Source organism: Oryza glaberrima, chromosome 3 (genome assembly GCF_000147395.1).
Source record: "Oryza glaberrima chromosome 3, OglaRS2, whole genome shotgun sequence".
NCBI lineage: Eukaryota > Viridiplantae > Streptophyta > Magnoliopsida > Poales > Poaceae > Oryza > Oryza glaberrima.
The window spans coordinates 43295-60244 of NC_068328.1; the positions used below are offsets into that span (position 1 = coordinate 43295).

Sequence of the window (16950 nt, forward strand, 5' to 3'; positions counted from 1 at the left end):
GTGATGAATGTACAACCCTTACTAGAAAGCTTGGGTCACTCGGTCGCTAAACCATCTTTCTTGCATATGGTGCTGTTCTCACAATTTATTTACGAGGCGGTTGTCACAATTTAACTCTTGCATTCTTTTATGAAAGATCTGTAGATTTTTTTTCTTTTTACAGAGATGGAGTTATCCGAGGAGATGCGGAGGAAATGAACAATTTAAATTCGTTGGGAGACAGAATGGGTAAATGGGCCGAAGGAAAGCCCATCTAGAGAGCAGGAAAGCCCAAGTATTAGGCCTTACCTCCTCCTTTGAGGGAGGTGGACGGCGCCGCCAGCAGCGGAAAGGAAACCATGGCGCTCGCCGCCCTTGAGAGGTGCTTCCAGGCTGTCCCGACGGACGCCGTCGCGGGCATCGTCGACTGCGTCCTCGCTTCTTCGTCCTGGTCCTCGCCCTCGCAGCTCTTCCACGCCCTCCTCCACTCCGACCATGCCGCCGCGTCATCTCTCCCTCACGCCGCCGCGCTCTGCCACCTGCTCGCCCTGCTCGGTAAGACGAAGAAGAAAACCCCTATCTACTCCGTCCTACTACAGAGGCTACAGACCGAAGAAGAACTTATACATGATGATTGATTGATGAAATCCAGATCAGGAGCGGCCGGCGGAGGATTCTGTGCGCGCGCTGCTATGGAGGATCTTCCTGCCGCTGCTTAGGCAAGAAGACCAGCTCCAGCACACCATTGCCTTGATGTGCGATGCCGTCTCCACCAACCAATCCTTCTCTGACCTTCTAGGAGCTACCATCTTGCCCTTGTGTATTCGATCCTCCGCCATCGCCATGGATATGGATTTGGATTCCACTCTACTGTTTGTGTACCAAACTGGGGAGGACCCGCCGCCTCCAGCTCCAGGGGGGCTTCTTCTTCTACCAATCTCCAAGGCCACCGCTGTCCTGGCGTCGTTGCTCCAACACACATTGGAGAGGAACAGGAAGAGCACAAGCCTCAATGCGCTGCTGCACAATTTGACCTGGGACCTCTCCTCGCTGGCGCTCAACATGTTTGGCCACAGCCAAGAGTGTCGATCCTGTGCCACCCGGGTCCTCCTACACCCCCTGCTCCTTTCGCTCGCGGATGTTTCCTGTGTCACCGTGCACCTGGAGTTGGCTGCAGCTCCTCAGCTTAAGCTCTCAAGGTTTCCGTTTCCTCTTCTCTTCTCTTCTATATGCGCCTGCCTCACCCTACCTACTATTGATTGTTTGTCTCGTGCAGGTCTGGCTTCTTGGAGTCTATATGGGCCTCCTGCCTTTCTCTCTTTGCACTGGGGCCTGCTGAGCGCCTGGATGCTTATAACATACTCTCTCTCTACTTGGCAACACTGAAACATGTTATCTTGGGACCTGATGAGTATGATCTTAGGAATTCCAATGATTTTTGGGATGAAATTCGCAGGGGACTGGTGCGCGTTTCTGCTCCGACTGTTTCTGCTAGTCTTTTAGCTCTTTATACTCATCCTGCTGCTTAACCTCTTCACACCAGGTTGACAAGGATTCTTTAGTGAGGAAGCAGGCTTTGTACATCTTGAGAATATCACTAGACATCTTTTCCTCATCTGAGGATAATGGCGCTCAGCAATGCTCCAGGAGGAGGTCCGCCGCTCTGCCTGCTCAAGACAAATCAAATACTGCAATGACAAAAAGAGAAAGGTGGGCTCAGAAAGAGGCCAAATCCCTTGGCATTGGAGAAATGAGCCAATCAGATGAAAACTGCTCAAGTGGTAAAGACCGGTGGAAAGTTTTCCTGTTACTCTACGAGATGCTCCAGGAGTATGGAACACATTTAGTTGAGGCGGCCTGGACACACCAGGTCAGTTGGTTCCTACATGCTCTTTCTTTAAGACCTGTATATCTAAGTGTCAACACAATATATACCAGGAACAACAGTCATAGCACAGCAATAAAGTAACCACATGCACGTTCTATTAGATGGGTTGATAAATTTAAATATTATTTCCCAGGTAATGCTGCTGTTTGAGTCCACACCACGGAGTGATTACTCAAATCACATGTCCTATACAGTTTTCCATGCTCAGATGGAATCTTTTGAAGGATTTTTCCACTGGATGGTAGTTCTTTGGGAGCGTGGGTTTACTCATGATAATCCCCAAGGTCAGTACTGACATTGATATATACAGAGTGCATATGCTTAAAACTTACAATGTTGTCTTACAATCTGCTGTTATCAATGATTTTTACAGTGCGCTACCTGGTTATGCATTCCTTTTTGGATATTACATGGGAACACTACTTGGTTTGCCCTCAGATAGTTCCCAGAGGCTTTGTTCTTGGTCCACTGTTACGTGGTTTGAACGATGTAGTTCATCACAAGGATTTTGGTCAGTTACACTCATATTACACTAAATTCAATATAAAATCAACGTATTCTTCTCTGAGTAATACAAAGTTCTTTTTTTTTGTTTTATCCCCAAACATGTGCCTTTTTTTTTGTATGTTTTCTTGTGCCCATTTCCTTTTTATGAGATATTCTTGAACCTCTAGCTATGGGGAATATCATATTCTTCTACCTCAAAAATCCTTGCCTGGAACACTGTGCCACCTCAGCTTCCATTTCTTTGTGAAGTATAGATCTGAATATTTCAAATGGCAGACTACTTGTGAACCAAACCAATAAATGACTGAAGAAGCCTATTCGTTGATGTTAGCCATTCTCAGCTCATATGTTGTGTCATCCTACTTTATTAGTACATTATTTGGTTTGATCTTTAGCTACCCCAACTTGCTTGGGACTAAAGGCTGATGCAAATTTTTGTCCGTGATTATTACCTCCTATCATGCTGTCCTTGGACAGGTGTTTCACTATTTATGTTTAGAATTTGAAGTTGAAATTCTAAAGGATACTGCACTGCTACATCAAAACTATTTAGCAATTTTTCGTGCTGATTCTGTGCCCAAACCAAAAGTTGATTGTGAGTGCGCTACAAAGGGCGATTATACTTGGTTTGTTACCTTGTTTAATACACCTGAGTTGCTCTTACTTTTTTTGAAGAGGAAAAAAATGAGATACTAAGAAGAAACTGTTTGCATCATGAGATTCTTCTTCTTGTTTGCACCGTTCTCTTCTAACTCTTTTATAATACTAGTATTTGATTTATTCTTTCTGGTTCTGTTACATACTGTTCAACAGTTTATTACCTTTTAAGTACTGAGTTGTCTATCTAACTATTTTAGGTGTCAAGGGTGTTTATGATTCAAAAATCATAAAAGGTGCAGAGAGGTTCTTTGGTCTTTACGCACAGAGATTGACAACACGGTACTGATTTTTAAACAACTACTACCTTTTTTCCTGTGTTGCACCTCGATGAAAACATGGCATGCGAATTCTGGTACTTTGGATTTTGGAAAGGATTTTAGTTATCTTCACTACTTTCAATGATTGAAACTATGGTGGTTATGGTTTGGCCTACACCACACCCTGTTCTCATTTCCCTACACACAGAAATTGCGCGCCAACGGCCAACCTGTGTTCTGTTTATCTTCCCCATCAATCCCCTCCTTAGTTGGCCATCAAGAACTCATGTTCAAATCCAAACACTTCTAGTATTAAAAACAACATGCTTTTTGGAGAACGCTTTCTCCACATGTAAATGCGGGTACATGGACTATCACCAGTTCACCACCACCAAATGTGCCCTTAGATTGACAGACTTTCAAAACTTAACCCAAATAACCCATCTTCTGTTCATCTTCTATCCATGATGTTTGCACCAACAGGCTCCTTGAGAAAATGTTTGCTTTGGGGCAATAGGCCACCATGTATACAATGCAACTGTACGAATATGCAGAGAACACCCTACACTAGTGGGTATATAGTATGTACACTGCTATACAAATACATCTAACAATGCTCAGCCTAACCAACTAGTTAGAGTAGGGATCAAGTTAATAGTGTCTCTGCCTTGAGTTAGAGATGGAAAGCTTTGAGAAGAAGGGTGTCCACTTGATATTTGTTAGAAATCTGTTTAATCAGTTCACGCGGGTCTACTTAAAAGGTTGCCAGATTATTGTGGATGTAAGCAAGAAATATGTAAAAGGTTTTCTTCACCAATCGATTATGATCAGAGCCTCCCATCACAACCGCGAGCCAACCTGCCCTATGCACGTCTCATATTCTTCCCCACACATAACATAAAGGAAACAAAAAGTTGTGAACTAATTAATTACCTACTTTTTTTTTCTAAAAGAACATATTATAGTGCATGTAGTTTGTATGTAGTATGCCATATGCACTATAACTGGATAAAACTTATTTGCAAATGCTGGAAGCTTACCTACTCTTTTCATATGTTGTCTAAATTATTTGCAGTGACCGTTTACATCTAGTTTGGAGTTTGTCTTCTTCTGCTAAGCAAGATTCATTTGGCCGAGCAGGATTAATGGCTCTTGCATTTTGTGTTGCTTCATGCGCATGTCAGTTAAATACAAATGATTTACCATGTGATTCTGCTGGGCAAGAAATGGCAAAATGCAATGGTGATGCACATACAAAAGTTAATATTGAAGATTTATTAGATGCTTTAATGATTCTTTGTGAGAAGAGTAAACAACACTTCAATCCAAAGTATCGTCTCAAAGGTAGGTCATTTCTTCCCCAGGAAGAAAGTTTGATCAAATGTTAAGTAAAGTAATGAATAATCAACTTGTTAACCTGAAACCAAATGCAGTTTGTGAACAGGTCATGAAGGCCACAACATCATTGATAAGTGCAGCTGAAATCCCACTTAATCAGCTTTTGTACTTCATTTCTGCAATACCTCGAGAGTTTACTGATTATTATGGTATGTACACAGAAATGTTAAGAAAAACTTGATTATAGTACATGAGAAGTGGAGAAAATTGTCTGCAATCAATATGTACTTTGCTATTATCATTTTCGAGAACGACAAGGTCTACTTTTGCCCCCCTATTATCATCTTATCTTCTCACTGCTGTTGTATCCTTGCAGGAGAACTGAGACCAATGGTTCAAAAATGGTTTGTTGAGAAGAAAGAATGTTCTTCTGGAAACACTTTGTTGGAGAAGCTCATTGATTTCCCTACCACCTTCGTGAAGCACACAGAGGTGAATGGACCATACTTGTTTGATGATGAGGATGTGGGTGCATGGGAAGCTGAAGCACGGAGGTGGGCAAGGACCCTTCTTCTTGTAACCTCAGAGGAGCAGCACTTCACGCAAATATTTGTGGTTTGTTTTGTCCACACTTGCTTTTAAGTTTCTAAAAAGCATTGCTCATTGTTACTGAGTAAACGAGAGACACTAATATATTTCTATTTGATATCTATACGTTGACCTTTTGCTTTTCAATAAGATGTTTTCATCTGTATCAGAAATTTTGCTTGTCATCTTCAACTTTGAATGGTATATATGTCTTTATTTTTTGTAGTTTTTGGAGAAATATGGTAACAATCTTTCTGAAGAATATCCAACTGGAGAATGCATACAAGTGAAGTTTTTTATCATTGTATTATGTTTGATCGAGGAACTTGAAGTGAAACACAAAAGGCTTATTCACCAGAACAATACCATCTCCAAAGAAGGTTCAGATAGCTCAAATGGATTAGAGCACCATGCTCTTAACAAGAAGCTTGCAAAGTTTTTGCTTATCATTTTGGTAACCATATTTTTCTCCAACTTGTCTGATGATTATTTCTGGAATTCTCTTTTGAATATTGTGTTGCTTATGTGCTGCTTTAGGAAAATATGGTGATCTTCAGCAGGACATCTTGTTCAATTTTCTGGTTAAGAAATTCAGAGGACATGGATTTACCATCTTCTGTTAAAGGAAAGCTTGGAGGCCCAAGCCAACGTCGTCTACCTACCTCTACAACCTCGTTGGTGTTGCAGGCTGTATGTTGATTCCTCATAATTTCAGTTAGCTGTGTAGCATCTAATCATCTTTTTTTTTTTTTTTTGGGGGGGGGGGGGGGGTGGAGGGTTCGAAAAACAGTAGGCAATTTTCCATTGTCTGGTTGATTGTTCCTCTATTTCCAAACTTTCCAGGCTTCCATACAACCTTTTTTTTTCTGAAAAATACATGCTGTCCTTTCAGTTTGAACCAAGTTAATGTTTTAGAATTTAGTGTAGTAGCAACTGAGGTTTGCATCGTTCACCTATCAGAACTTTTTGTCGATGCTGTTTTATCATGCAATGGAAGCAAGATTGTACAGTTACCTTTTCTCTTGATCGTGGAGGAAATTAAGTAGTTTCTTGTCTGTTGAAAGCTGGGTTCTCCAGTATCATCTATTTGTTAATCTGCTGTTTGTCCAGTTATGATACTGCCAGAGGATCTCTTCTAATAAGGGTCTTTACCTTTGCTTTGATGCTTTCAAGACTATCTCACCATTTAATTGTATGGCCGATAACTTCTAATTGCATTATTTACAGATTTGGTCCATGAGAAGCATTAGTTCTATTGTCACATGGTGTAACAATTACTGTTCTGATATTTCTCTTTGTTCAACATTGACATTCTTCTGGGAGTTCTGTTGGGAAGTTATCCAACATCACAGTTATGCCACAGAGGTTAGTCTCTTATTTAACAGGATATTGAATATTTTGTCTCCAGTAGCTTGCAGTTTCTTCATGTAAGATTTGTTGGAATCATTTTAACTGTTTTTTTCCCTGGGCAAGGTTGGGGGTGAACTTCATTTGGCAGCTTATGAAGCTCTATCCTATGTGCTACCTACTCTATCTACTGCTTGCACTTCTCAGTTTCTTGATCTTGTAGAACCAAAACAAATAAATCAAAACAGCAAATTTTCATTGGATTTTCTGGTCATCAGTTTTCTTGATAACATCAACAATCTCCTTGTGAATGGAGTTCTAAAGAGAAGCAGACGGGCTGTTTTAATGTGTTGGAAGGTGAGAACGATGTCTTTTTCCTTTTTATAGCGCACATGGCTTATTTTGATAATGCATAAATAAGTTCATTACATGGATAGCTCCTAATTACTTGTTTTGATATAGTGGCTTTGTCTAGATTCGCTGCTATCCTTTTCTTGCTGCCGTGGTGAGAATGAATCGCTGTTGAAGATGCTCTATCCTTTATTTTCAGAATCAACTCTCCGATCTATTTTTGTTGATATTATTGAAAGGTGAGTCTAGCTGTTAAAATTTTTCTCTATGGTTTATTTTATTCACACTGTAATGTGTAAACCAAACCATGGGATTGCTGCCTGACAGCCTGAGTAGGTTCTTGAACCCAATTCACCACTAATTGTGTGTTTTATGGATCTCTAGAAGCTTTAATCTTTTCATAACTTGTTACCTAGTGTGATTTCTACGAAAAATCTATAGCTTTTCTATGTCAACTCAATTCACAGTCCGTTCAATTTAGGAAAAGGAAGCCAAAAATAGGCTCGAATACATTCTGATTGGCCCTTTTCTAATGTAAGTTAGGGTTATGTTTGCACGTGGTTATTTTCTTTTATTTTATCTTTGGTGGTTTTGCTCACATCGGAAACTTTAGATTCTTACATCAGTTTTTCTTTAAAATCTTCGCAGTCTTGAAAATGCTGGTGAAAATTCTGTCTTGGCCATCCTTAGATGCGTGAGATCTGTTTTGGGGCTTTTACACTTCAGCATGAGAACCAGAAATTTGTCCTCGCTGGGCATCAGTTATGAGGTACTATCCAAGGCACCTTTCCCCATTTCCGTGCTACTATAACTATTTAACCACCAACTGTAGCTGCTAACACCAAATGATTATATTTGCTTTGAGTCTGTAATTTCTCACCTAGTTGTTTCTGCCTGACTTTACATTATATGTTGGCTCCCTCCAAATTTCAAAATCACCTACTTGTTCAATAAGAAAAATCATAGTATTACTTAGACTAAATGCTTATTAAAAGCTAGAAACTCAATTTGTTTTCCGTTGCAATGCACGGGCTCCAGGCTAGTATGTATAAGAGACCAAAGTTAAAAGCAGAAAAAAATACTGTTCAACATACTTAGCAGTGTGGTTTCCTATGGGAACCATGCATTTCAACAAGGCCTTTAATTGTAACTAGCATTTATTGGACATTAATGTTTCATCTTATTTTCCACAGATGATGATGCAATTTGTAAAGTCTTCCTGGATCTTGCACCTTAGTTGCAATAAGCGCAGAGTTGCACCAATTGCTGCATTGTTATCTGCCGTATTGCACCCAGCAATCTTTCCTAATTTGGAAATGCACCAGGAGAATGAAAAAGGGCCAGGTCCTTTGAAATGGGTCAGTTCTCACACCTTCATTTATTTCCTCACCATTTTTGATGTAATGCAATAATCTTGTTGTCTAATCAGTGGCGTCAGAAACAAATTTATCCAAACAAAATGCCTAGTTACTGCTGCTGCTGATGTGTGTTCATCAAAAGTGATACTTTATATATATATATATATATATATATACATATATATATACTCCCTCCATCCCAAAATATAAGCATTTTTGGCTATGAACCTGGACAACTTTATGTCCAGATTCATAGCCAAAAGTTGTTATATTTTGGGACAGAGGTAGTATATACTAGAAAAAATGCCCGTGTGTTGCAATGGGTGAAGTCTATTTTAATTGTATTATTGTTATATGGTTTAGTTAAGATGAAATTCACTGTGGGAGTTCGCTTGGATATTATATTTTTAGAAAATCATGAGCTGCAATTAGGAATCCGATCGTCTCAAGTTAGCATGCGAGTTTTTTTGAACAGCTTTCTTATATGATTCCTTCTGTATTACCAAAAGTGAACAATCTTAAAAACCGACTCAAATACGGATATGTATTTCCAAAAGCAAACGAACTTAAAAACCGACTCATACATGGATGACGTACCAAAATACCGGCAAAAACATCTTCAATTTTTATAATAGTAGAGATAGAGATAGAGAAGAGATATAGATTAAAACCAAAACATAAAATTAAAACCGACTCAAACACGGATGACGAACGGCGGAAACATCTTCAATTTTTATAATAGTAGAGATATGCAGTCTGCGTTATGCACTTTAAGTACATACATTGTCTGTTGATAAGCGTTTTATGAATGATAAAGTATTGAGAACCTGCCCACCTTCTGAACGCCGAGTAACAATGACGGAAACATAGGTCATTCATATGATGTTCTGAAATATGAACATTATTTTGTGGTCTCAATTTCACATCCTACATCATGTAAAAATGTGACTATTTTGCGTAGCATATTTATCTATTTCATTAAAGGAATATAAACATCTTCTTTCCTGAGCACCCAAGTTTGTATTCTGTAAGAAATGATGACAAATGACTCCTATCTGTTTTCAGTTTATTGAGAATCTTCTTGGCGAAGGTTCAAAAAGTCCTCGAACTATACGCCTAGCAGCTTTGCATTTGAGTGGTATATGGTTAATGTACCCAAAAACTCTTAGCTTTTATATGGAGGAACTGAAGCTATTATCATTATATGGATCAGGTAGTTTTTTTTTTCAGCATCTTTCCTAGTGACTCATTCTGTCTTTAGTTTCATCTATGTTGTTTTAAGAAATCCTAGCAGTATGTTTGTTCTCTAATATGATCTTCTTTTAAACCCCTATTTCATGTTTATTGTGTAGTGGCATTTGACGAAGATTTTGAAGCTGAACTATCTGAAAACCATGAAGCAAGGCTTGAAGTTTCTATGTTAGCACAAAGCCCAGATCGTGAATTCACAGAGGTAAGATTATTTGCAATCACCATGAGGTACAGCTACATATATTATCACCTTAATGTTGTTGGTACAATTAAGCATCCTAACATATATAGAGGCATTATGAACAGGACAAAATGTGTGTGTCATTTTTTGTTTCTTTTTTTTATTTTTGCAGCATTAATGATAAAACCAATTGGGTGTTCGATTTATTCACCAATGATGAACAATTTGATAATTTCATTGTATATCCATTGGCAATGTTGTTGCAGGTGTTCATTAATACAGAATTATATGCTCGCGTTTCAGTTGCCGTCCTCTTTGATCATCTATGGAAGCAAATCGAAGTAAAGAGCACATTGGAAACTGAAGAAGCCCTTCGATCTGGCAAATTATTTCTACTGAAACTTCTTGATTCAGCGGTACAACCTTTTTCCTTGTGAGCAGAGAGTATGCTATATAGGGAAACGTTGCTTGTTGATATGCTTTGGCTGCTGTGTTTTATTTTATGGCGATGGCAGAAGTGCATAATGAATATTTGAAAAAAAAAATTGATCTTTGGATCTGCCAGGAGTCCATTTAAGATCTTTCTAAAACACAACAGATTCTAAAACCTATCTGATGCTGCAAATCATACCTATTATGTTTACTTTCCAAACCCTGCATAAGCTAATGCAGTTATGATATTCTGACAGTGTGTGTTTACCTACTCTTACTCTTTTCTTGAAAGGTGAACGACAAGGATATTTCAAGAGAACTTTACAAAAAATATAGCAGTGTAAGTCTTTTCTATCAGAATTGTGTTTTGTTTCTCTTTGGAACTTTTTTGTTTTGTTCTCATTTCTAAGTGTCCCATATTTATTAGGTACATAGGCGAAAAGTTCGTATTTGGCAGATGATTTGTGTTCTGTCACAGTATGTGGAGGATGATATTGTTAAAGAAGTGACATCTAGTATTCACATCTGTCTTTATGTAAGAATTTTCTTAATTTATGAATTTTATTTTAATCCTTTGTATCTCTGGAAACTCAACTTTATGTAGGTTTATTGAAACATGTTGAATAGACCACTCCCTACTTATTTACATAATTTGTGGGCCTGAAGCAATTTCACATTAGTTTATTACCATGCATTACTGTTATTTATTGCTTTGCATCTGTGCAAGTTCAAATATCATCTTTTTTTTTCTGCAGAGAAACAATTTACCTGCTGTCCGGCAGTACTTGGAGACATTTGCTATACTTATTTATTTAAAATTTCCAGCATTGGTGAGAACTCCATGCCTTGCTTGTATACCTGTGTAACTGATAACTCTCTTATGCCAGTAGAATCCTCTATCCTTTAACTGTCAACGTTTATGATGAAATGCCATTTGCAGGCTGAAGAACAGCTGATTCCAATTTTTCATGACAATGAAATGCGACAACAGGTTAACATTGTTAGTCAGATGTCTCTCCACTTTGATTTGTTTATTTATCTGCCCCCTCTCTGCAGGCACTATCTTCATATGTTTTTATAGCAGCAAATCTGATCCTTCATTCACGGGAGTTGGCTGTCCAGATAAACCATCTGAATGAACTTTTTCCTCCAATAATGCCATTTTTAACATCTCATCACCACAGTTTACGTGGTTTTACTCAGGTTAAACTATGTGATTAATTACCGAATTTCATTGTGCCGCATTCTTATGGAGCTTTACGTTGTTCTAGTTACTTGAAGCTCCATTTTGTATCGCAGCTACTTGTCCACTGTGTTCTATCAAAGATGGGGTCTGTTTTGGCACTCGGAAGTTCAGAAAATCCAGTCTTTGAGAGGAGATGCTTTCAAGATTTGAAAAGATATCTGGCAGAAAATACTGACTGCGTAAGGTACATCCATATGTTGTTCTTTTAATTTCTACGTGTGTTCTTAGCATCATCCTGTCAAACTACTCTATGGAGTTATATGGAGTTAACAGAGCCAAAAAAAAATGTCTTGTTTTTTAATTACCAAAAATCTCAACTTACATGCTGCGTACTCCATTTGTTTCTCCAAATTCCCAAATTTGTGGCAAAGTTGGAGTAAGTGTTAAATTATAAATTGTGTTTCTGATTACAGGCTTAGAGCTTCAGTTGAACGCTTCCTTGATGTTTTCAATCCTGATACTTCCGGGACTCCTTCTGGAATATTTAGTTCTCGCCCTGAGGTTCATAACATTCCCTTTCTCTTCTAGTACAAGTTTAGGATAATTGATTCCTGCTTCTTGAAAACAATTAGTTTGCTTTTTTAGACAAATTCTAGGGGTGTTATGGTTTCTTTATGAGAACTGAATGTTTGATTCTTTTAAGAGAAGTCTGAATAAGATGATGTTTTCTTAGGTCTCTTTTGACTTTGAATGTGTTCCTGTGTCAGTGATGGAGCGAGTAATTAACTTCCTCAATGTAAGAACTTCAACTTGATCTTGCTTTTCCTTCATTGGACTCTAAGCTAATCATACTTAGCTATGTTAGGATGTGAGGGAGGATCTGAGACAATCTATAGCGAAGGACTCAATAACAATCAAGAATGAGGATCTCACAGCAGAAATGCATCACAAAGAGGACAGAACTGATGAGAACATAGTTGAGTTGTTAGAGCCTAGTCAAGATGTGCTCAATTTTCAGAAGAAAATCACACCCTATAGGAACTTTGATCAACCATTAAACGTTGGTGGTCATTCAGTTGTTGGCGATGACTATATTTCAAGATTACTTTTAGGTATGTAAAGCATCCTTGCAATTTTACTATTACTCCTTTCTTCACATTCCCTCCCAAAATAGCTTGCAAGATGGATTTGCACAGGCTTGTTACTTTCATTGCGCTTGGTGTGCTAAGTTTTTATGTAATACTAAGTCATTTTGAAGAGCTAAGCTGCGGATGCTCTTATTATCTACAAACTGAGCTTTTGTTTTTGCTCCCTACGCTATTTCACTTGTCCATGTGCTGTCTTGTTTGCTGGGTGCAGATCTAGAGGGAGATGACCAGCAGTTGGATTTAGCGCTGGAATCAAGAAATCACGCTGTGGAAACTATCAAGCAAAGCCAGCAGCAATTAATAGTAGTAGCATCATTGGTAGATCGCATCCCTAATCTTGCTGGACTGACAAGAACATGCGAGGTATATATCGGTATAATTCCTGTTATTATCCCTGAAACGTGCATGATATAATGGTATTAGGTTTTTGGTGACAGATATTCAAAGCAGCTGGATTGGCCGTTGCTGACAAAAGTATTATCGAGGACAAGCAGTTTCGGTTGATCAGGTATGTATATGGCTGGCAGATGTATATAGGTGATGATGATTTATTTGTGTTTCTCTGACTTGGCATGCAAATATGCAATGCATGCAGTGTGACGGCGGAGAAGTGGTTGCCCATGATGGAGGTTCCAGTGAATAGCGTCAAAGTGTTCTTGGAGAAGAAGAGGCTGGAAGGCTATTCCGTGATAGGGTTGGAGCAGACGGCCAACAGCAAGCCACTGGACCACTTCTCTTTTCCGAGCAAAACGGTATATAAAAATTAGAAGATCCAAATCCCCCCCCCCCCCCTCTCTCTCTCTCTCTCTGTGTATGTGTTATGTTTGCATTACTGCACATAGGAGGAGGGAAAAAATCATACAAAAAAAGAACTAACAAGGAAAATATATTTATTGACAAGGTGCTTGTGCTGGGACGGGAGAAGGAAGGCATCCCGGTGGATATCATCCATGTGTTGGACGCATGCGTGGAGATCCCGCAGCTGGGCATCGTCAGGTCACTCAATGTTCATGTCAGCGGTGCCATTGCCGTGTGGGAATACACCCGCCAGCAACGCATCGCAACTTAATTTCTGTTTGAGCAGAAATCAACTTAATTTTCTCAAAGCTGTTCCTTGTTACTAGTACTCCTACTCCATAGTGGAGTCTGTATTATATGTATTCATCAATCGGTTAGAACTAGAAACAAATGAGAGATGATAGTACTCCACTTGTCTTGCCCGTACATACAGCACAACTCTACTGTCCTGACCTGCACCCCAGCTATTGTTATTACCAAAAAACCCATATTTGTTCTTGCTAGTAACGCCACGCACTACGGCACTAGATAGAGGTGAGTTTATAATACGAATAAAACGTTTGTGTTGGAGTATCACTTAAACTTTCCTCGTCATTTGGAACAGAGCTCGAAACGGGGGAAAAAAAATTCGAGGATTGGTTCCGTGTATTTGCATTTGAACCTTTTATTATTTATTACTAGTCGAGGCATAGAATATTTTGTAAGCTATAGGTAACACTCCACCCGTTACATTCAAGCACAATAACAGGATCTCTAATTCTATTTGTGAGGTAGCAAAGCATACACAATACTATGTTAATTCTACACTAACACCAGTGTATTAGTCCTAATAATTTTAATTTAAGAGTAAAATACGTTGGTGGTATCTTAACTTGTAACTTAGGTGTAATTTATTTACTCATATTGTAAAATGCTCAAATAAGTCAATTATCTTGTTTTCTTTTTTCAAATCACATAAAAAATGTGTTATGTAGGAGCTCGGTATTAAGTTGGATGCCATGTTGATTTCTTTTGCAAATATCCACAAATAAGCCAACTGCCATATGAGATAGTAGAATATAAATTAAGATGAATTTTGTTATTGCTTGCTATGTTAAAACACGCAATAGCAGCTAGCATAGGTGAAAATATAAATATGGGTGCTAATTTGCTATTTTATTGATTGGCAAAAAATATGTAAGCTTGTCTTGTCCACATGTCTCACAAAATGTATGCTTGGCCCTTATGGCTTCCAATTTAGAAACAAACGGTATTTTCTAAGATTTGCACCATCGAAACAAGATTAGCGACTTATTTGTGCAAATTGTAAGATGAATGACTAAATTGCACCTAACTTGCAAATTGATACTGCTAGTGTATTTTACTTTTTAATTTATTTGCATGTCCAATATATTCTTCCTCTTTCTATCCATTTCTCTTACAGCATGTTTGGATGATGAGTTGTGAGGGGTGTGATTGGGAATGAAAATGAACGAAGGTCTAAGATGAAATGAGATATGAAGAATGAATGGTTATGATTTAAAGATACCCTTTGGTGGATAGGAAATCATTTTCCTAACCCATTAGCCAAACATATCCTTGGAGCCGTGTATAGCTTAACCTCTTGTAGGAGGGTAGCTCCTCTTTCTCACCTCTTTTCTAATCCAACTTATCATTGGAGCCTACGATGTAACTTGGGCTAGTGTTTTGTATCTTATTGTACCTACTCAAGTTAATTTTAATTTTGTGGATGTGTGCTCTTAGAGAGGTACAATTAATGCATAAGTGAGAGAAATAGAGATAATTTTAAAGGCAAAATTTATGCGCACTATTTATTCTTATCGGATGCAGGTGACTGGTTCGCTTGAACGATAGCCACGCGTGAGAGGAGTGCTACTAATTAAATACAAGCACAGCAAATTCAAAGATTTTTTTGTGTCATGCATGTCTTTTTTTCTCTCCTTTTTATAGTTTTTTTTCTCAAATTACTTATCTGATTACACCATTATATTTGTTACAATAAAATATTTATAACAAGATATCACATTATTATGATGGGAGCTGCTATATACCGGTATCCCGTTGGGATACTGTCCCAACGGGATCGCTCCCTCTTCACCTCCCTGAGACAGGGGAGCATGGGCCACCGTGGGAGCAGCGAGCGTAGACGAGCTGACGCCGGCGGCACCGACAACGAGCTCCAGCGGCGCCGACGACAAGCTTCGGCGTGGAGGACGCGGCCGCCGGCGACGAGCTCCGGCGTGGAGGACACGGCCACCGGCGAGCTCCAGCGTGGGACATGGTCACATGGACGGCGGAGGATCCTGCGTGGTGATAGAGACGGCGCCGGCGCCGAGCACCAGTGTGGGGCATGGACGGCAGAGGATCCTGCGTGGTGATGGCGGCAGCGCCGGCGTGGAGAACGCGGCCGCGGGTTGAGGCGTGGACGACGGACGCGGCCGCCGGTGACGAGCTCCAAACGGAGGATGCGGTCGCCAGCGACGAGCTCCGATGTGGACCGTGGACGGGGAAAGATGCGGCTGCCAGCGACGAGGATCGGGTTCGGTGTGGACCGTGGACGAGGGAGGACGCGGCCGCCGACGACGACACCTCGACGCCCAGCTCCTGATATCTAGTAAGTATCATCTGATACCTCGCAAGTATCATCCCGATACATCGTAGAAATCGCGCGATACCTAATAGGTATCACATAATACCTCGCGAGTATCGCCTGATACGTGATAGGAATCGTCTGATACCTGATGCGTGGTAGAATCGCATGATACCTGGTAGGTATCACCCGATACCGGCTAGGTATCAGGACATGAAACCGGCTAGGTATCAGGCAAGTATCACCATCTATGTGGTAAGAATCGCATGATACCTCACAAGTATCACCTGATACGTGGTAAGAATCGCATGATACCTTGCAAGTATCACCTAATACGTGGTAGGAATCGCCTGATACTTGATGGTTATACCTGATACATGTTAGGTATCAGGTCCTGATACCTTACCAGTATCAGGCGATACTTGCGAGGTATCAGGTGATACTTGATACCTATAAGGTATTAGGCGATTCCTATCACGTATCATGTGATGCTTGTGAAGTATCAGGTGATACTTGTAAGGTATCATATGATTCTTACCACGTAGAAGGTGATACTTGCAAAGTATCAAGTGTACCTATGAGGTATCAGACGATACTTACTAGATATCAGGTGATTTCTACTGCGTATCAGAAACCGAACACCTACCCGGCACCAACGCCGACAACCACTACCGCCCCCAATCTCCCCTGGCTCTAGCCACCGCCGCCGCCTTGCCCCTTCCTCCCCTGGCTCCGGCCACCGCCGCCGCTCCGTCCCCCGGATCCGGCTACCGCCACCGCCGCCCCTCCCTTCCCTAGCTCCGGCTAGGCGGCCACCACCGTCACTTCGTTCCCTGGCTCCGGCCACCGATGCCCCTCCTCTCTTCGTTGATGTATCCCCCGCCGGCGGCTTGGCCACGATGTGCTGCTGCCTCGACGCGACGCAAACGAGGTCCTCGATGTAGCAGGAGCTTACTGCGCAGGGCTCGTCGCCGGCGGCCGCGTCCTCCTCTCGCCGAGCGGGTCTTCTTCCCCAACCACGCCGAAGGTCCTCACGGACAGGCGGCAGCGATCTCCACAGCTTAGGCGCTCAGCTCTCGCTTCTCTTTGGA

The 16950-nt window shown here is 40.4% G+C and overlaps 1 protein-coding gene across 1 annotated transcript; it reads left to right on the forward strand.

Moving 5' to 3' along the window:
* Window positions 1-292: 292 nt before the first annotated feature.
* On the forward strand, window positions 293-13680 carry LOC127767940 (uncharacterized). The gene is made up of 33 exons (XM_052293429.1): window positions 293-534; window positions 632-1178; window positions 1256-1442; window positions 1523-1849; window positions 2001-2151; window positions 2241-2378; window positions 3232-3313; window positions 4367-4635; window positions 4725-4838; window positions 5006-5244; window positions 5444-5671; window positions 5755-5907; window positions 6445-6582; window positions 6691-6921; window positions 7027-7154; window positions 7564-7684; window positions 8109-8273; window positions 9339-9486; window positions 9626-9726; window positions 9972-10121; window positions 10430-10477; window positions 10565-10672; window positions 10893-10967; window positions 11078-11128; window positions 11194-11340; window positions 11437-11567; window positions 11797-11884; window positions 12057-12119; window positions 12189-12435; window positions 12683-12834; window positions 12909-12979; window positions 13067-13223; window positions 13373-13680. Exons 1-33 carry the CDS (start codon window positions 339-341, stop codon window positions 13538-13540), a joined length of 5319 nt encoding a protein of 1772 aa, XP_052149389.1. The 5' UTR covers window positions 293-338; the 3' UTR covers window positions 13541-13680.
* Window positions 13681-16950: the final 3270 nt, after the last annotated feature.